Raw genomic sequence first — 21,112 nt, forward strand, 5'->3', positions numbered from 1 at the left:
AATCTCTTTATTGTATAAACACAATAATCACAGACTGCTTAGTAGTTAGGCTATGCAATTTAATGCTTGGTAATTGATTTGCCACCAAACTTCATCTAATTTATGATACGTTTTTCTTCTTTATCCTGTAGATGTCACTAGAAGCCAATGTCCGTCTGCGATGCACTTTCTTAGGACAAAGTCCTGTGACCCACGTTTAATTTTTAACCCACGTTTTATTTTATTATTATTTTGCAAATGGTTGATGCATACATATAGCCTAGAACTTTAATATAACTGATCTGAAACGAATGACATTTTCTAAACTATCAACTTTTGTATGTAGTTACCTTTACTCATTTTTAGCGGACGCTCTTCCAGAGCGACTTACAGTAAGTACAGGGACATTCTCCCCGAGGCAAGTAAGGTGAAGTGCCTTGCCCAAGGACACAATGTCATTTTGAAAGACAAGGAATCGAACCGGCAACCTTCTGATTAACAGCTTTAGCCTCCACCGACAGAGTATAAATTCTGTTGCAACTTTTCTTTAATGTTTTTTGGGTAAATACACCCATTCCTTTATTCCGATTGGCTAGCACAGTAAGGAATCCTCCCCTGTCGTCCTGCAATTGGTCCGAAATCGTTTTAATATATCTTCTTGGAAATTCAATATTTACAGTGACGTTTTCACGTTGTATGGTCACACTGAGCGAGTGAAGAGTTACACTCATTTGTAACGCAAACCAGCTGTCCCCTAACGGCACTGGACAGTTAACAAACGGACATTGCTGACAATATGGTAAGAAGTGTATAGTTAACTATTTTCTCCTCCAAGTTATTTGAATCCACGATGTCATGTGAGTAAACGTATTCTTAGGCTGTGTTATTAACATTAGCCTATGTTTGTATACATGACAAGCGATGTTCCCAGACTGTAAGAGACTGTGGGCTAACTTTACATAATTTCCATCCGGTGTTTTTCTAATGATTAGGGTAAGTAGGCCTAGTATCACATTCACAATTTAAAAACAAATATTTAATAAAGACACATTTCCACACGTTTAGGATATGTAATGCTGTTTTGAGAATCTATTTGACCGGGTAAGTTTGTTGAGCCTTGTGTCAAATCGTAGTTTGCACAAGAGTTATTCATTGTCCAGATCAGATGCCATGTTGATGCGGGTTAAGCAGCAACAGACAGAAGTGCTATGGCTACATACGCACAGATGTAAACACGTTTCCAGACACTCCTTAAACCTATTGGCATAGGCTACAGGTGATAAACAGTCCTATCAGGTTCCCACGTTAGCCCGCGGAGGAACACGATGCCTTATGTTTGTTGAGGTTGATTGAGGTTGTTGAGGTACTATTACGTTTAGCCAATAATAGGTAATGGCTGACAATGATACGTTGTTGTTTTGGATGTCAGTACTGCACCCATTTAAGACCTTTGACTGATAAAGAGCCAGAGGAGGGTTTGGTGTCTGTGACAAACTTGAGTAATTGTAGGTCTTTAGTGTAGCTGAATAGGAATTCAACCATAAGCTTAGCTCAATCATACTTTTCTAATCGTCAACACACAAAACACACAAAATCCAAAAGTTAACCTAATGCGACCTCAGAACCCTGCAGTCCTAAAGCAGGATTTAGTCTCAAGTCAGTCAAATATGCCAGTTCAACATAGGAGAATGACATCCCAAAGTCACACAAGCAAGACAAACAACTTCATTGTTGGATAATAATCATATTATACCTCCAAACACTAATTCAACCATTGTTAGCCTGATAGTTCAGCATGTTCGTTCTGTCTGGTCCATGTATGGTCACCATGATAAACCAGGGACACAACCAGAGTGTGTTGCTCAACACTTGTCTCCTGTGCAACAGCCAGGCCTAAGTCAATATCAGAGTGTTGTTCTGAAGGAAGCGTAAAGAGGAAGACATTATTACCACAGCCCTTCCAACGTCATCGGTCATGGCTTCGAGGTCCGTGACCCTCAAGCAGTGTGGGAGAGGGGCTGGTGCTGGGGAGGCGAGGGGAAGGGAGGGGAGGGATTGAGGTCTACAGTCAGTGTGAAACTTGTGTTTTGTGTGACGGGGTTGACTGACCGGCTGGTTGTGAAGACTAGGCCTAATCCTCTTGTCTCTCAGGCAGTGGTAGCATGGCTCTGTTTGTGTTAGTCAGCCCTGGAATCTAAGGAATGTGTCCAGTTCGATGGTATGTCTCTCTGCCAGGTGGACTGAAGGGTTAAGAGGGTTGGAAGACCCATGATGCTGGACAGGAAGTGGTCATCAGGATAGCTGGAAATGGAAGGCAATGGAACTCTTTAGGCCCCCACAGACTCTTACAGTTGCTCTTGAGAGGGACCTTTAGATCATTCCAGAGGTGCTGCATTGCTGAGTTGCATTGTGAGTCATCAAAGGGTTAACTGGACTAAGAGACAGGCCTTGTAATATCTGTTCCTGTTGAACATTTCAAGTTAGAAAACACACAAAAAAAAGCTATAAAAAACAGGGACATCTTTGTTTACAATAGGACATGAACATGAGTGAGAAGCAAACTGCAAATAAGACAGAGAGTGAGAGAAATAGAGAGTTTCAGCCAATGGGCCAACTCCTCTCTTATCTTATTTTGCCCTACTTGTTTTGGTCTCAGCGGGATTTTTGTGAAGCTGAAGGTCTGGCTCTTTATCTCACTCTCTGTCACTCGCTCTCGCTCTCTCTCATGCTCTCTCTCTGTCTCTCTTTCCATCTGTCTCTCTCTGTTGTTTTTGCTTGACTTCTCCCTGATTTTCATTCAGTTGCGAGAAGAAACAACAAATACTGAACATAAAGGAAACAAATAGCCTTACTCTAACTACACACACACACACAAACACACACACATACGTACACACACACACACACACTTATGGAATGACTCTGGGCCGCAAATAATCATCTGGTTCGAAGGATCAGTAACAAATTACTGATGCATGCTTGTGGTTTCCAGCCTGGCACAGAGGGAACAGTCTCAGTGGGGTCCAGGGAGCAGGAATCCTGACCTCCAGCAGGGAGCCACCAGGGAGCCAGCAGCCGTGAGCAGCCCCAGGACAGACCTCCCTGGCCAGGCTGTAGAGCACGGTCGAGGACCCTGAGTTAGAGACCCTGTAGCGTATTCTTCCAGGCTTCCAGGAAGGCCCTGAAGGCAGGATGGCAGAAAGAGTGATGGCAGCCATCCAGGGTTTGAAATCACAGATAGGATGTTACGGAATGCCCATTTTATGACCTCACATGCTGGATTCCAGCCCCAACAAAGCTGCTCCTCTCACAGCTGGTCGTGCTGGGGCCCCCTTGGGGGGCAGGTTCCAGGCATGTCTCTGCCACTGGTGTGAGTCACGGTTGTTGACTAGCCTGGTTTACGTTAGTCTCCAGCAGCTCAGCAGCGTGAAGGTGGTGTAGAATAGATGCGCCCAGGCAGCAACCTTACAGGGTGAGAGGTCTGAACAAACTCCAAGGCATATCTGCAGAACGCCAGGTGTGTGTGTGTGTTCTTTTTCTCTCACTCTCATTCACTGTCTCGTTCTTTCTAATTCACTTACTCATTCACTGACTCACTCACTCTCTTACCGTTTCTCTTTTTCCCTCTCACTATCTCTCTGTCCTTCTGTGTCTCTCTCCCTGTCTCTCTCTCTGACCTTCTGTCTCTCTCTCTCTCTGTCTGTCTCTCTCTCTCTGTCTCTCTCTCGCTGTCTCTCTCTCCCTGTCTCTCTCTCCCTGTCTCTCTCTCCCTGTCCCTCTCTCGCTGTCTCTCTCTCCCTGTCCCTCTCTCCCTGTTTCTCTCTGTCTGTTCTTCTCTGTGTCTGTCCACTTGTATTGCATTTGTATCTCCCTCTCTGTTTCTCTGTTTCTCTGACTCTTTTCTTTCTCTGTTTGTCTTAGACTCTCTCCTTTTGATCTGTCTTTATCTCTCTCTGTCCCTATTTCTATCTCTGTTTCTCTCTGACTCTCTCTCTCTCATACACACACATACACACTCTCTCTTTCTCTCTGTCTCTATCAATTCCCTCCTTGCGTGATAGTGAGGCTGGCCAGTGCCAGCTATATCGTATCAGTGTAGAGTGGTGTGGATGCTGTCTGTGTTAATGAAGGGTCCTGTGGAGTTAAAGAGCCAGCAGACTCAGAGCTACCAGTTGAGTTTGGCGGTTTCTGTTTACTTCCCTTTCTGAGAACAAGGTTGTGAAGGAGCCTGTGGTCTGGCTGTGGAGTGAAGACCCAGCAAGACTTTCTGTGGCGGTTCAGAGACCGAGAGAGAAGAGAGGGAGAGAAAGAGAGGCGGGGGTAAGGGGTAGAAATGGAAAGGGAGTGTGGAAGAAATTGGGATTTCCTGTGTGCTTACATTATTCACTAATCAATAGAACTAGTCATTGGATACTAGTTAGTACGTTCTCATGTAAGCTTGCTATTAATAAGAATATATTTTGTCTATGTGTCAGGGTTAATAGATGTTCAGGGTCAGGAGAAAGTATGGCTAAACGTTCCTTGTCATGACTACAAGGAGAGCTCCAACTATGAACTCTCTAGTCTGAGAGTTGTCATGTGTTGGGAGCAGTGAATCTCTTTCTCTGAGACTGTTGAAACGTCATTACTGCCTGACTGTCACAATCTATGTTTAAATTCTTGTTCCCTATAAAAGATGGTCCTCCGGCTTTCGGAGCGGAGAGAGACATGATTGAGACCTAAGCCTGGTGTTGTGTTGTCATTTATTGTCAGAGGTCTGGTTTTCTCTCCCAATCTGCAGATTGATAAATACGTATCAAAATCCAGAACTCAACTGAACTTAGTCACTCCGTTTATGAAGAGACGGACAAAACACTTTCTTCATCAGGAGTGAGGGATTCTTAGTAGATTTGTTTGGATTCTTTTCTGAGTTTTAAGAGCTCTTTCAATGTCTTTAACAGAATTAGACATGCTTAGCCAAAACAAGTCATACTGTTCTTAACTCAAACCGTTAGCATAGGTAATGTCTTGTTTCAGGTTCCAGTGACCATGGAGATCATTTCACGAAGTGCCTCTGGGTGAGAGGTTAGACAGAGCAAGAAACAATTGACTGTCTTGCCTATCGGGTGACCGTAACCCAGGCAACAACTGAAAGCATGCAGGGTGGGTGGGGTTTGTTTCTAAAGCTCCACCCTCGGTTCTAGTCTGGCCAATGGCAGGGAGGTTGGGCGTCAACCAACCAAATTAGGTTCCCTCCCTACGTCTAAATGAAACCACTCTGGAATGCATGTACACTTACTCACACACACATACACACACACTCTCACACCGCCTTACAATGAAATTCACATTAGTTGATCCAGTCATTGCTACTTCCAGTTTTTTTGCGAGTTCCTCTTCTTGTTTTATCCTCTGTATGAACCGAGTGGATTGGCTGTGAGATCCAGCGATACGTTTCCTTGATAAGTGCTACTCACGACGAGGGGAAGCCCTCTGGAGAAGGGAGAAAAAAAAATCACCTCACAAGGACTTCTCCAGGGAGGGATTTGACACCACCCGGGGGAAGCAGGAGGAGGCGATGGGGGGTTGGTGAGAGGGGCTGGAGGGCAGTTGTCCTGGGAGAGAAGGTGTGGGGAGGGGGGGGGGTGAAGAAACACTGGTTTGGAGCTCAACTACTGGTCTGAAAAAGACGGACTGTGAGAGGGGAGTTCGAGAGGCTGTTATTGATGGATTGCAATGTGGAAATCCTTTCCAGGACTCTCAAAGACTGCTGAGGAACGCACACACACACAAACTCGTGGCGGCCTCTCCGAGGGAGCATGGAAGCATTGAGAGAGTCTTTTCTCCATTTAACCTTTCAGATGTCTACGTATAAGAGAGCTACGTTGGACGAGGAGGAGTTAGTGGACTCCACCACCGATGAGATCTACCCCTCCGCGCCCATGCAGGTACACACACACCTTCTTTGGCTCACATACACTCCTCTGTCACGCACACACACACGTCACGTCTGAGAGCCTATACAAACTGTCACACGCCCAGTTGACTGCCAGTCTTAAATGTTTACAGTGTATGATGTTGTGATACATTCGGCCATGTAGTTAACAAAACTTCAGACTGCTGATCATTATTTCATACCCAAACACAATTATTTTAAAGATAACATCCGTTTCTGTTAACTACATTGTTTTAACATAGTCAAACAGTTAAAACAATATCTGGATTCCATTGTTCCATTCCGTCTAGCTTTCTGACACATTTATTGGAATGTTTCATGACACAAAGCAGGCTAGCTTTCTGAAACATATTTATTCGAAAGTTTTGTGAAGCAAAGCAGGCTAACTTTCTGAAACATTTATCTGAATGTTACATGAAACAAAGCAGGCTAGCTCTTTGAAACAGATTTATCTGAATGTTCATGAAAGAAGGCAGGATGGCTTTTTAGAGAGACACAAATGTCTGGCTGCTTCAAGCGGGGTAATCAGAAGCAGAGCTTGTCCTGGGAAACGGATGGTTTTGGTGACAAGGTCTGTCTTTAATATGCAGAGAAGAGCAGGCAAGCTGTTGTGACCAGAGACTTACTACTGGAACGGTATAATAATGGGTTCTGAACTTTAATGTGTTCTGTTAGATAGGCTAAGTGAATTTATTTAACAGATCCATACAGATTGTTTACAGATCCATGTCTGTTTTAGCAGATGTGTTTACTCTATTAACTCTATTAATCGACATAATAGATGCAATTTATACACTTTCATCCTATACAATACGTGTGTAATTAATAGTCCTGGAAAGAACAGATGCATTAGACATCAGTGTTTCCATGGCCCACCTCTGCTCAACCTAAGAATGCTGTTCCTCTCTCTCCACCTCATTCTTTAGATAGTTTGGCCAACAATCTAACTAAAGGTTCCATAAGTCTTACAATTCAGAACTCTCATTTCGAACCGACCATCATTGTTCTGTGGTTTTTGTCTGGGACGGACTGTGGAGACTTGGCAGAAGTGAAGCACCCAGTTCTGCTGGAGAAATACAGATTAAGTCCAAACAGAGCTAACCCATCTGAGTTTTCTAGGATTAATGTGGGAAAAGCCCTGGCACGAGAAATGCCCAGACTCACACAGTTTAACTTCCCACCTCTCAGCTTAGCTAAATGAGTTAATTTGATTCTGGGCGAAAAGGCTTCCAAATGGTTTAGTTAAAATCACACTGGGAGGTGGGAGGGTGGGCTAAATCCATATTACAAGGCTCAGTCACATTGTTTGATACTTTGTGGCAAACATTAAAGTGCCAGTTTTCTACGATTCAACAGTGGGCCACATCAGGCACATCTCAGACCATACCAGAACTTTGTATATCAGAGTTACTGTTATCTCCCCTGTGGACGTACTCTCCAAGTTTGTGCTATGTTCCTCCTAACCTTATCTGTCCCCACCTGCTAGCTCAGTAATGCGGTTCATGTGTGTGGATGGGCCATAAAAACAGTGTATCAACACTGAACGGCCATTTGGGTTTGTCTGTGACTCTTATCTGGGTCAGAGACACAATACAGTCTTATGGCAGCTTCGTGGTGTTGTCTAAAGGTTACTTATGGTGAGCTGGGAGAGAGAAACAATGTATGGCCTCTATGGACAGGAGCTTCAAAAGGCCATTATGAACTGTAACCAAATCTGGGTACAAACCTATTGTGTGTCTGTTTCACTATTATCAGGATGACCTCTGCACACTTGATATGTAGCTTGAATCACATACACATATTGGCACCCACAGCGAAGGATACAAAGGGATAGATTTACATGCTCTGGTTGTGCACTAAAAGTGTGTTTTTTTATATTCAAATGTATCTCTCTGTCTCTCTGCCTTTCTCTCCGTCTCTCTATCTGTGTTTCTCTCTCTGTGTCTCTCTCTATATCTCTCTCTCTGTCCATCTGTATCTCTCTATCTATCTGTTTCTCTTTGTCTCTGACTCTCTCCCTTTCTCTGCTTCTCTCTGACTCTCCCTCTTTCTCCTTCACTCTCTGACTGTGTCTTTATCTCTCTCTATCTCTCTCTCTCTCTCTCTCTCTCTCTCTCTCTCTCTCTCTCTCTCTCTGTTTCTCTCTCTGTTTCTCTCTCTCTCTTCCAGGTAAGCTTGATGCATGGCCGTGGCCCGACCTGTTGGGTGGAGAAGCGCAGGACAGAGAAGATGTTGCTGGTGCTGGTGTGTGCCCTCTCGGTGGCCCTGTTCTCTTCCCTCATCACCGCGGGGGTCTTCTACAAACAGAGTGAGTCGGGACCCTTTGAACTTTGACCCTGCCGCATCAGAGCGCCATAGTTGCTCTACTCTAGCTGTGTAGCGAGAGCCCGGCCTTCCCTCGACACACCTCGGAGAACTCGCCTATGTTTACGTCTGTCTGTTCTTCCATCACTGCATTTACATGTAGTCATTGAACGGAGGCTTCGATCCATAGTGACGCACAAACAGTGTATAATGACAACAGCAGACAATCAAGCCCCAAAAGGGCACAGTTCTGACAGTATTACAGCAGTAGGCATCATGGAATGGTTGCTCTTTACCAGTCACAGTAAAGCAACAATAACATCCCCTCTACAAGGCCACGCGAAACAACTTTGCCACGGATCTATACCATTCTGACCGTGATTGTCACCTCAGTCGTGAAGAAAAAAGTCCAACATTAGGCCATTATCACCTTTTTAATGGGGAGCAAGCAGAACAGGAATGAGCTTCTATGCCATGGGACCATTACATAAAGCGGGGGTTGAGTTACATTTGATCCTCTGCTACTGGTTATATAAAAGAGGAGGTTAGGTCAGAGAGACTAATACATGGGAACACGGAGATCATCGACCCAGACTGCTACCTCCAGCGTTTCTCTGTCTGGGTTCATTTCCTTGATTCATTTGCAGTGGGAAAACAAAATGCCACTTCCTGCCATTCAGCTTTGTTCGTCTGCAGGCCCTCGTCACACTGCGTCATGCTTCGCAAGAATGACCTTTCAGTCAACTGTTTCTTCCATTCTAGTGTCCCGCGTTCGCTCCGTCATTTCCAGCGTTTCATCTTTTGGTTGTTGCCCTTGTTCTGGGCAGAGGACACAGGTTTTGTTTTATTGCAAGTCTTGTCAGTGTATGCTTGTCTGGGTGGGAAATACCAACAAATCCTCAGGTAATTATGATTTTTTTCTGGCTGTCATTTTCCAAATAGAGTTGTATTTGAATACCCTGACAAGACCAGACCCTGTTCCTCTTCACTCATTCTCTGACCCACTCCAGCGTTGAAGCCTCCTCTCCTTGTGGAGATTTCCAAAGTTCCGGCTCTTGAACTGACATCCCTCCACTTACTCCCGACACATGCTGCCATTACCACCCAGGCACACTCACACAGAACTAGATGGAGAACGTTCCAGAAGGAACTTCGGGCCATGAGTTTTTGGCTGTATCCTCTCACTAAAAAACAGAGAGAGACTAGCCCAATGGGCCTGCTCAGAACAGACTTTCTGTCTATTTTTCTGGAACTAGACTATATCTGGAACTCATTTAGGAATGAGATATAGGAATGATCTCCCTCTGACGTATTACCCTGGCCTAAGCTTCACAGATTGATGCGTTCCAGGCGCTGGAAAACCACCTGCAGGTGTTTGGATGTCCTATGCAAACATACTTGTGGGTTATTAATTGTGTTTGCGCTGAAACGTCTCCTGTGATAAGCGAGGGACTAAATGTTGAGGCTGGTATGAAAGCCAGTTATGAAGACCTAGGTTTATGTGAGGTTCTGTGGTGGAGAGAGCCGTGTGTGATGTGTTTATATTGTACAGTGTGTGATGTGTGTGTGGTAGTCAGGCCATGAGGAGAGTAGTCATGCAATGTTAACTTCCCGTTGGCTGAGATCAGCTATTGTCTGGGACCTTTGGAGATCTGAACTATGACCTTTGGACCAGTGCCTTTCAGGCTTTCCCAGTCAGACCTCCCTTAAGAAACAGAAACGGAAAATGTACTCCCCCATCCGCATTATAAGCCGATCAAGTTTACATAGTATACATGCTCTAGATGAGTATAGAGTTTATTAGTAAATAGAAGATACTTATCTCTGTATCTAACTCTAACCGTAGCCCTTGACACTGAAGGTCGTTCCCCACAGTTTGAGAACCACTGCTTGAGATGAACCTCTCCCTTCCTTTCCTAACCTGTCCCCCCCCCCCCCCCCCACCCTGTTTCTGTACCTGCAGCCCACCCTGGCCTGTGTCTAACGGAGCCATGCGTGATGGTGGCGAGTACCGTCATGGGGGCGCTGGACCGCTCCGTGGACCCCTGTCAGGACTTCTACAACTTTGCGTGCGGGGGCTGGGTGAAGAACAACCCGCTGCCTGAGGGCAAGTCTCGCTGGGGGCCCTTCAGCAACCTGTGGGAGCACAACATGGCTGTCATGAAGCATCTACTGGGTGAGGCAGCTGTCGCTAAGCCACACCTTAACACTGGGCTTAAGAGAAGGGCTTGCTGGATGGTCGACTGGCTGGCTGGTTGACTAGCTGGCTGGCTGGTTAACTAGCTGGCTGGCTGACTGATTTGCTGGTTGACTGGCCGGCTATCCAGCTGGCTGACGGGCAGACTGGCAGTCTGACAAATTGGGAAGAACGCTGCAACACACTGTAAGCTGCACTGTGAGCTGCACAGCTTCTGGAGTTAATAGCCACGGTTGGCTGCCTGTGTTTTGGGGGAGACATGAGCATGCGTGTGCCTTGTTCCTCCAGAGAACACCACCGTGAAGGGTCTGAGCACAGCGGAGGAGAAGGCCCAGCGCTACTACCAGGCCTGTATGAGTGAGGCCAGGATCGAGTCGCTGGGTGGCCAGCCTCTACAGGACCTCATCAATCAGGTGGGCTCAGCTCCACAGCCGGCTGGGAGACGGCTAGTCGTAGACACGTAGCTGGGATATTTTTAGCATTCTCGGGATGGGGGGGAGGGGAGGTGGAACTGATAGAAATGGAAGGAGGGTGAGGCAGGGAGGAGGCTAATAGATACGGAGGGAGGACAATAGAAATTGAGGGATATGGATGGAGGGAGGGAGGAGGCCGATAGAGATGGAAATAAGGTGAAGGAGAGATGGAGGGAGGGTGAGGGAGTGAATGAGTGATAGAGATAGAGGAGTAATGTAATAAGGGGCGGAATAGAATACTTCAGTGTTCTCTTCATCGGTAACCGTGTGACCCCCCTGGTGTTCCCCCCAGACAGGTGGCTGGGCCCTGACCAGTCAATGGCACAAGGATAACTTCCAGGAGGTTCTCCGGAAGGTGTCCGCAAACTACCGCACCTCGCCCTTCTTCACAGTCTTCGTCAGTACCGACTCCAAGAGCTCCAACAGCAACATCATTCAGGTCAGAATTGGTTTTCACAGAACCTTGTTTCTTTATAAGGTGTCATCATGTGACATGAACCTACCAATGAGAAGACACCATATACCTGCTGAGGGGGTTCAGAGAGCATGTGCTGGTAGCTGACGTGTGGATACTATGTGGCTAGTAAATACAGACCGTTCATTGATTCTGACCACTGAAACACTGTTAGAGATATGCACTTCTGATCATCTGCTGTACTTTCCTGCTGTGCTAAAAGCTCCTGCTAAATTAATCACATGTATACATGTATGTACATGTATACATGTATGTACCTCTCAGTCTCTGGAGGAGGGGATGCCTCACTAAATTGCTCCTCCAGAGTTTTCCGGGGAGTTTTTCCTTGTCCTCTTTGAGGGTTTTAGGTTGGTTTAGGTGCGGTTCTATGGGCATTCGTGAACCCCACTGTAACAATGCTTGTGAAAAGGGTAACTATGTAAATAACACTCGATTGGATTTTAAATGTTAGTGTGTAGAGACATCTTAGCAGGGTGTGAACTGGTGCTCATGTGTTCCTCTCAACGCCAGGTGGATCAGTCTGGGCTGGGGCTACCTTCCAGGGACTACTACCTCAACAAGACAGCTAATCAAAAGGTAGGACACTTTGAGGCTGCTGCAGTGTTGGCTTGCACGGATTGGACGATGAGGTTTGGCCAGACCCAGGCCCAAGGCTCCGGGATAGAACATCAAATGAGAGTATTAAGTGGCGTGCTGTTGACACAACGAAACCTGAGCGGTTCTTTGTTTCGTTTAGAATATCCAGGGGCGCTTAACAACAAACCCCCACTTGGCCAGAAAATTAAGAAATAATATATAGATAGCACACGGCTATGCCCTGCGGCAGAAACTGTTAGTGTACTGTAGCGTTCAGTATTTTCCAAGCACACACAGTATTGTTTGTCTAATTGAACTCTGTGTGTTCCTTCTCTGCCTTCCTGGCTGGTTGCCTGGCTGGTTGCCTGGCTGGCTGGCTGGCTGGTCTCTGCAGTATCTGAGTGCCTACCTGGACTTCCTGGTAGAGCTGGGGGTCCTTCTGGGGGGCTCTGAGGAGACGTCGCGGTCGTTGATGCAGGAGATTGTGGACTTTGAGACCAGCCTGGCTAACATCACTGTTCCTCAGGAGGAGAGGAGGGATGAAGAGCTCATCTACCACAAGATGCAGGCCAAGGAGCTGGCGGTAAGCTGGATCAGGAGAATGGCTGGCTGGCTGGCCTGTTTGCTGGCTGGCTGGATGACTGGCCTGTTGGTCGACTGGCTGGCTAGCAGGTTAGCAGGCTGGCTGGTCTGTTTGACAGATATACAGATTACTAGCTACAGTACATATCTCGTCAGTTACAACTGTCTCATACACAACAGGTTCAACTCTCTGATCAACCTCACATCTGGTGTGGCTGTGTGTGCCGCATGTCACACACGGCTGTGTATGTCGTTTGTTGGTGTGTGTGTCTGTGTGCGTGCGTGCTTTTGTGCATGCTTGTCTGTGTGCGTGTGTGTGTGTTCAGACTCTGGCACCCGCGGTGGACTGGATGCCCTACCTGACAGACGTGTTTTCCCCTGTGGTCCTCAACGACTCGGAGCCCGTGGTGGTGTATGCCAAGGATTATCTCCAGAAGGTGTCCGACCTCATCATCATCACCAACAAGAGGTCAGACTCTCACAACGCTCCAGTCCTCCTCAACAACTATCTCCATGACAACCGAGGGTCTCACCCTCCCAGTCAGTTACAGAGAGATACTGAAAATGAAAACAATTCAGATTCTATTGAAAATAGGCCAAAAAACTATTTTGGGAGTTAAATGCGTATGGGTAGTACTCTTGCGCAGATACGTTAAGCAATCCTGGTCTTGATTCCAACTCATTTTGGATTATTTTGTGGTAGGCTGGATCTTTTGGCCCCTTGTGGTTAATAATATTTTAATCTTTTTGTGACGTAGGACCTTTTGGGGAACTCTAATGTACTTCAGGGAGGGGTTGTGGGTGATTCATTGGCCAAGTTCATGTTTCAATTTGAGAATTTGGAAAAGTCAAAAAATCCCCTAACCACAACATTTCACGAGAAAGCATTTTCTGAAAATATGTCCGGGTTGGCCAAGGCTGAAATGGGAGTGTGTAGCAACTTTTTAACCACATATTGTGTTTACCTATGTATTATTGATACATATTAGCACACATTAGCACAGAATACATGTACATCAAATCTGAAGTGTGAACTTGCGAGTCTTACCGACGGAGTAGTTAATCTTTAACAACATACTGTGTTTTATGTATTCATTTGTCTTGCATCTAAAATGTGTGAACTTGCCAGGCGGTATTTTCACCTGACCCTTCTCCCTGTGCAGCCTCCTCAACAACTACATGATGATGAAGGTGGTGAGGAAGATGGTGTCCATCTTGGACCAGCGCTTCCAGGATGCCGAGCAACGCTTCTTTGAGGTCATGTACGGCACCAAGAAGGTGAGACACGGAGGTCACCGTCCCGTCCAATCGTAATCAGGCCAAACTAGCAGCGGGCCAATAAGATACAAGCAAGGGTGCTTCACAGATCATTTCCATAAGAGGAGTAGCCGCTCTTCCAGCTTCTACGACCGTCATTTAACCGACAGTGGATTTGCATATAGCACTGATAAAAGGTCATTAGTGCCTGTACTTTACACTCAAAGTGACTGTAAAGTACAATGTCAAGTTGTAAAACTTTGCTTGTGTACTGTCTAGTCCAGGGCATGGAGGGTGAATGTAGTGAGACAGATCTGACAGTGAAGACACTGATAGCCAGGCTCCCTACTACCACTAGGCTGGTGTTAAAGAGAGCAGAGTCTGTTGTGCTGAACCAAGCTCTTATCAGGGCAGGATCCTGTTCCTCTGCCTTGTTTTTCACTGGGGTCAAACTGTAATAACATACCAAGGAAGGAGCTGTGGCATGTATTTGGTTGTGTGTATATGTGTGTGTGTTTTCCAGACCCTCCTAGCTTCCACATCCAGTACCCGTTCATCTCTGTTGTCTTTTCTTTATCTGTCCCTGCTTCCTCTCTGCCCCTCCCCCCCTCCCCGCCCCATCCTGTCTTCAACCCACTCCCTCTGGCGTCTGCCCCCCTCGATCCCCCAGCATGCTCTCAGCTTGGGGACTGGATCTCCACAGTTGGGAAGGAGGGCCTGTGAAAGCGAGACGGTGGGTGGGTGGGTCGGTGGGAGAGGAGTCCTGTTGTTGGCCATCTCTGGGAGTCTCACAAAAACAACAGTCAGCCCTTTGGAAAGGAACACAATCTCTCCTGACGCACACGCACACACTCAGACACGCACACATCACACAGACACACAGACACGGACACTGACATGCACACTCACAGACACACACAGACACACAGACACACACTCACACACTCACACACTCACACACAGACAGACAGACACACAGACACACACTCAGACACACACACACACCGAGACGAAGGAGCATCTGTGTCTCCGAGGGAGAGTCAGGAGGTCATGGGTTTCTTAAAGACAAACAGAAGAGAACAGATGAGCAGGGGACTCTCTGGGCAGAGTTTTCATGCTGATTTTCCAAACGTCAAGACAAACAGGGTGTCCTACACGTTTGGGAGAATAAGATGAAACTTCACACCATGACATTCCTGATGCAGACTGTCCTTGCCTGCAGCTACTCTGTCACACAGCCTCACTGGCTAAGGACGGTCATGATTAATGGGGGCTCTCATGGTGGTTTAATAGTGCATCTAAAAGTAGTTTGGATGATATTTCTAATGGAAGATCTGGAAGTGGTTCTGACGGTGGTTTGGTGGTTCTAAAAGCTGTTCTAATGATGGTTCTGATAATGGTTCTGGTGGTAATTCTGATGGTAGATCTGATATATATTATGTTTTTTACTGCAAGAATTTTACATTGTTACTGCTGATCTAAACTACCTCTGAAACTGTATCACGTGCCGTGAGCTCAGACCATAGCTGATGGGCTGGCTAGGGGTCGTAAGGTCGGTCCTGTATTTACTGCCTGTCTTCCTCAGAGCACTAAGGGGTCACCTAGCTGACTTTGTGCCACATGAAATATAATGTAGTGTTCCTCTCTCTCTCTCTCTCTCTCTCTCTCTCTCTCTCTCTCTCTCACGCTCCCTCCCTCCCTTTCTTTCAATAGAATGGAATGATATGACCTTCAGGCCTCAGAGAGGCTTTGCAAAGCCACAACCCTCTCTTGTCTGCTGATTTCTCTGACGCCGTATGGTTCAGTTTCTTCCCTCTCTGCGGTCCTTTCTCTGCCTCTGTATAGTTACATTTCTCCGGCTCCTATTTCTCAGACTCTGCGTTGTGATTGTATCTGTCAGTAGAGTTCTCTCACCTCTCAGTGGGATGAAAAGCAGTATTTCAATCTAGTTCTAATCCACAGTTCCTAGTGTGTGTTGTTGTTGATGATGGTGTGGTTGTTGAAGAGACGCATTTTCCCCACAAGTTCCTAATATGTGTGTGTGTGTGTGTTGTAGAGCTGCACCCCTCGCTGGAAGCTGTGTGTCAGTGATACCGACAGTGCTCTGGGCTTCGCTCTGGGGGCCTTGTTTGTCAAATCCACCTTCGCAGAGGACAGCAAGGCCATTGTAAGTGCCTTGAAGTACACACACACACACACACACACACTTACTCATACACACACACTGTGGCAAGTCCCGGGTGGGGTCTGCACCCACAGATATACTATGATAGAACTGTCGTTTCTATTTGTATAACATACCCCTGGGTGCGAATTGTACTGATAAGCCTGTGTGTGTCCTTTGTGCGTGTGCGTGTGTGCGCGTGTCAGGCAGAAAACATGGTCTCAGAAATCAAGTGGGCATTTGAGGACAGTCTGAAGTACGTCAGCTGGATGGACCCAGAGACTAAAAAGGCAGCCAAAGAGAAGGTGAGAGACTTGCTATGAATGCCATGTCCTCAAACTGTTTACATGGCTGTGGTTCATCTCAATAGCCCACAGTTCCATCACAACTGGGACGTCAAACCCCATTACTGTCTGTCTCTGCTACATTAATCTTGTTGATACAAGCTTGATACAAATGATATGATATATGATATCATCCATGCGATCTTCTCAAAACAATGCCATTTGTACTATAAAAACATGTCCCCCAGTGTCATGAGAATGAATGCATGTTAATAGCGTAGGGAATGCAATTAGGGTGTAAGCATTTTAAATATTTCAGAAGAGGTTGTCAAATACAGGAAATAGCCGACTGGTTAATTTGCTGTGACCCTGTAGTGCCACCTGGTGTTGGAAATTACATTCTGTTCCCTTCCACCTCTTGTGTTCCCTCACAGGCTGATGCCATTTACAACATGGTCGGATACCCAAAGTTCATAATGGACGCCAAGGAGCTGGACAAAGTGTTCAATGATGTAGGTAAATTAGGTGGATAACCTGTTGTTGAACATGTGTGCCTCTGCAGTTACCTGTCATCTGACTTAGTGCATGGTTCCTATCCCCATTTTTCATTGTCAATATTTATGTCACACACACACACACACATCTCCTCTCCCCCCCTGTCTGCCTGCCTGTCTCACTTTCTTTGTGTCTCTCTCCCTCTCCCTCAGTTCGAGGTGGTGTCGGATCTTTATTTCCAGAATGTCATGCAGTACTACAACTTCTCAGCCAGAGTGACAAGTGACCAGCTAAGGAAAACTCCCAACAGAGACCAGTGAGTTACTGAAACCCTCCCCTCCCTTCCCTCTGTCCATCCATCCCTCACTCTCCCTCAGCCTCCCTAATTTCTTCCCCCCCTTCCTCCTTCCCGCTTTTTCCACAACTCCCTCATTCCATCGCTCCCTTTGTTCATCGTCTCTCTCTCTGGAGAAAACTTCAGCTGCGTTGATGAGGATTGTTGCTGACTCAACGAAACTCTGCCGGCATCCTGAACCGTTCCCCAGCAGTCCACTTCCCCCGTTTGAATTGATCCTTAGCCAGCGATATGTTGCAGTCAGGGCACTCTGTGTTTCTGACTGGACTGGGGAATGGTCTGTTCTAGGTTCTCAGTGTGTCTGAATGGACTGGAGAACAGCCCTTGTCCTGCTCTCACCCTGTTCTCCTTCTGACCCACCTCCTCCCTGTCCTTTCTGACCCCTGATATCCCTTGTTGACTTCCTGTCGTGCAGGTGGAGCATGACCCCGCCCACGGTGAACGCTTACTACAACCCCACCAAGAATGAGATGGTTCTGCCTGCAGGGATCCTCCAGGCTCCCTTCTACAGCCGTGCGTGGCCCAAGTAAGTCCCCTCCTCCCTCCCTCCCTCCCTCTCTCCCCCTACCCCCCCCCACCTTCAGTTAAGACATGTCTAATTGTGAGGCAGATGACTGTAGAGGTGCTTGCACACTGCCCTGACATATACCAGCATCCCAACACTCTAATGTTGCCAGTGGTATTTACAGTGGCAGAAAAAGGTGAGTGCAAAGACAAGACCCAACACAACAGCTGTGCAAGCACAACTGGTAGTTAACTGGTGTCGTTATCTAGCCAGTAGAATTTGTTCAGAAACAACTTCATAGCTGTAATGTTCCCCCTTAAATCTTGTCCCCCAGAGCCCTGAACTTCGGGGGGATTGGCGTTGTCATGGGTCACGAGCTGACCCACGCGTTTGACGACCAAGGTAAATATTCTGGATTTGTTCGATACAAGAGACATAAGAAGAGACATGCACCTATTCTGGCGGGGGACAAGATACTCATTTCAAACTGTCTTGAGTAGCTGAGGTGATTTGAGTGTCTCTCTGCCCAGCACAACATCCTCCATCCCCCATTACCCCAACCCCAACCCCTAGTTTAGGTGTTGCAGATGAGAGATGACACTCTGTTGGATGTGACAGGGAGGGAGTACGACAAGGACGGGAACCTGCGCTCCTGGTGGAAGAACTCGTCTGTGGAGGCCTTCAAGCAGCAGACTCAGTGCATGGTGGAGCAGTACAGCAACTACAGCATCAACAAGGAACCGCTCAACGGAAAACACACCCTGGGGGAGAACATCGCCGATAACGGAGGGCTGAAGGCTGCCTACAAGGTCCGTGCCAGTCCGACCCAACACAACTTTTATTTATATCAAAATGCATTTATTTGGCCTTTTGGACTTCTGTATCCCTGTGGACCATCCACAGGGATACAGAGCACGGGGTGTGATTTGAACCTGCGACCTTTTGGTCTGCGGCTAAACGCTGTGCACAAACACAAACCGCCCCCCCCCCCTTTAGGTTATATTAGACAGCATACTTCCCAGCCACGTAATGCAGGGCCATAGGGTGTGTCTAGCACACTCTGTGCGGCGTTCATGCGGAGTTCATGCCATTCATGATGTGAAATGTTTTCCTCGAACGTATTGACAAGCCCCCTGAAGGTAAGCAGATAGACACCGTGTTCTTTCGATGGCTCAACCCCCACCTGAGGTGAGACCGTGTTTCTCGATCTGCTTGTCGCTGCTTGTTTCCCATGCCCTGGGTTTGGGTTATGGTGGGTCACGCCTGTAATCTTCAGTGGAAAAAGAAGGCCGGCCTACCTCTCTGGAAACGCAACAGGTGTCAGCGAGGGGGCCAGTCAGCCTCGTCCACCGTGTGGCAGCTCACACATTCTTTCCGTCTAAGGAAAAGTCATAGGTTACGGAGCAGATGAGCAGAGTATGTGGAGAGGAAGGGGACCTAGGTGAACCCTGGGTGGTGGACGGGGGAGTGAAGGAGACAGAGAGGGAGTGGAGAGGGTGAAGAGAGAGGCTCGCCTGGGTTGTTTTGTTTAGTTGCGGGCTCTCAGCTCCGTGAGGAGAGGTGCGGAGGGAGGAGCTCCGTGAGGACAGGGGCGGGGGGAGGAGGAGGATGATGATGGCGTGTGTAACGAGAGGCTCTGTCACTGTGAAGGCTTACGTGAACTGGATTGAGAAGAATGGTGAGGAGCCCACGCTGCCAGCTCTGGGGATGACCAACCATCAGCTTTTCTTCATCGGGTTTGCTCAGGTTCGTAGCTCCGGCGGCCTCAGCGTCTTAACCCTTGTGTTATCTTCGGGTCATTCTGACCCATCAGTCATTGTGACCCACTGTCGTATTGCGACAACTTTACCGCATCCAAATCAAAGCGAAGCATTTTCTTTTAACCGTTGGGCTGTCTCAGACCCCACACATTGCAACGGTTAAAAGAAAATTATTTTTATTTGTTTTTGTATTGAGTAAAATTGGGTAAACACAACGATGGTTCGTTATGAACCTTTGGGTCATGTGACCCGAAGGCAGCACAAGGGTTAATATGCCCTTTTCTGACTGACCAACTTCCCCATTTTCACCTCCCCCCCCCCCCCCCCCCCCTGTTCTGATGCCTGCTTGTCTGAACACCCTGCTGTGACGTGTCTTCTTGTGGTCACCTGGTCTGCTTCTGCCTGGTATGTGCAGGTGTGGTGCTCCGTCCGCACTCCGGAGAGTTCCCACGAGGGGGTCATCACAGATCCACACAGTCCGTCCAAGTTCCGGGTCATCGGCACCGTCTCCAATTCGCATGAGTTCTCCAAGCATTTCGGCTGCAAAGCCAACACCCCCATGAACCCCCAACACAAGTGTGAGCTCTGGTGATACCCTGCTCTTAGCTGGACTGACTGGTCTGATGGGTGGTAGATTGGGACCTTCAGTATATGGACCTTTTATGCACGAGCATATGAAAGTGAGCCTGGAAGTTAGACCTGGCGTAGTATCCCGAAAGGAGAGCTCTGGTCTCCAAACCACTGAAACACAAACCGATCCCTCTCAGGTTCCAAACCACAACACCCTGTGCCTTGTGTGGACTGAAGTTGGACTTTAAGACCCCCACACACACACTCACCCTAACTCCTGTCACTGTGACAAAGAGTTTTAGAAAAAAGCCTTTGTTACTTAACAGGAGTGGAGGACTTGTTTCTATAGGATCAAATGAGGGAGGGATGATTTTGACACTGGAAACCAAAAGAATGGTTGTAAAAGAAAAAAAGGGAAAGATATTTTGTATTTTGTTCAATAATATTTTGCGACAAAAGATTTAGCTTAATATGCTTATATTTTCTTACGGAAAGTGATATTTATTTTCTGTATTTTTTGTTTGTTTTTTTGGGGTATCGTACATTTTTGTGAATTCTATTATATATTCCATCATCATCCGTTTTTATGACAAATGATCATTAAGCTATACATACTATTGCAGCCCTGTCTGTCTGAAACCATGTTCCCGGCGTATAATCTGCAAGTTGCTTTTATTCCACCAATAATAACATCCTGTAAACTGTGGTAAATAAACGTTCAATCTTTGGGTGAGAAAAGGAACACAGTTAACCTACTGTAGACCAACCACTGTGTTTATATATTCATACACACATGAAAATATATGCATTAATTGGCAGCATGGTGTCAATTCTATCAAGACTATTGAATGATACATATTTTTAAGCAATTCGACAGTGTTGTTTTAACACTTTAGTTGTTCGGTCATGCACATGCATAATGTTAGCACTGATTTCTTGTGCCATAGATCTTTTTAGTCCAATAAACGTGTGTAATCTGAACGAGTTTTTGTTTTTTTAAGTAAGGCTTTTACTAATGTGTCATTTTGTCGAGGGTTCTAAAGAGGGGGTGTAATCTGCTGTGTTGGACACAAGGGATCGCTGCATACATTTAGATACAAAACTTGTGATCTGATTTAACCAGATAACGTCTAATACCATACAAACTTATGTCGAGTTTTGTTTATCGGATTGAATAAAATAGCATAGATTTTCCAGTAAA

The 21,112-nt window shown here is 46.7% G+C and overlaps 1 protein-coding gene across 3 annotated transcripts; it reads left to right on the forward strand.

Annotated features, from left to right (window-relative positions):
• The first annotated feature begins 669 nt into the window (after window positions 1–669).
• ece1 (endothelin converting enzyme 1) lies at window positions 670–20,927 on the forward strand. 3 transcript variants are annotated; one of them, XM_067242049.1, is made up of 19 exons: window positions 670–778; window positions 5,820–5,906; window positions 8,084–8,222; window positions 10,182–10,394; window positions 10,704–10,828; window positions 11,181–11,327; window positions 11,874–11,939; window positions 12,334–12,522; window positions 12,848–12,990; window positions 13,685–13,799; window positions 15,835–15,945; window positions 16,149–16,247; window positions 16,661–16,738; window positions 16,934–17,037; window positions 17,492–17,602; window positions 17,916–17,983; window positions 18,200–18,390; window positions 19,232–19,327; window positions 19,757–20,927. In XM_067242049.1, exons 1-19 carry the CDS (start codon window positions 776–778, stop codon window positions 19,931–19,933), a joined length of 2,262 nt encoding a protein of 753 aa, XP_067098150.1. In that variant the 5' UTR covers window positions 670–775; the 3' UTR covers window positions 19,934–20,927. The 3 variants fall into 3 exon arrangements, with proteins under 3 accessions (XP_067098150.1, XP_067098142.1, XP_067098158.1); XM_067242041.1 differs by lacking the exon at window positions 670–778 and having other exon boundaries at window positions 5,624–5,906; XM_067242057.1 differs by lacking the exons at window positions 670–778; window positions 19,232–19,327; window positions 19,757–20,927 and having other exon boundaries at window positions 5,624–5,906; window positions 18,112–18,229.
• Window positions 20,928–21,112: the final 185 nt, after the last annotated feature.

Source organism: Osmerus mordax, chromosome 1, assembly GCF_038355195.1.
Source record: "Osmerus mordax isolate fOsmMor3 chromosome 1, fOsmMor3.pri, whole genome shotgun sequence".
Taxonomy (NCBI): domain Eukaryota; kingdom Metazoa; phylum Chordata; class Actinopteri; order Osmeriformes; family Osmeridae; genus Osmerus; species Osmerus mordax.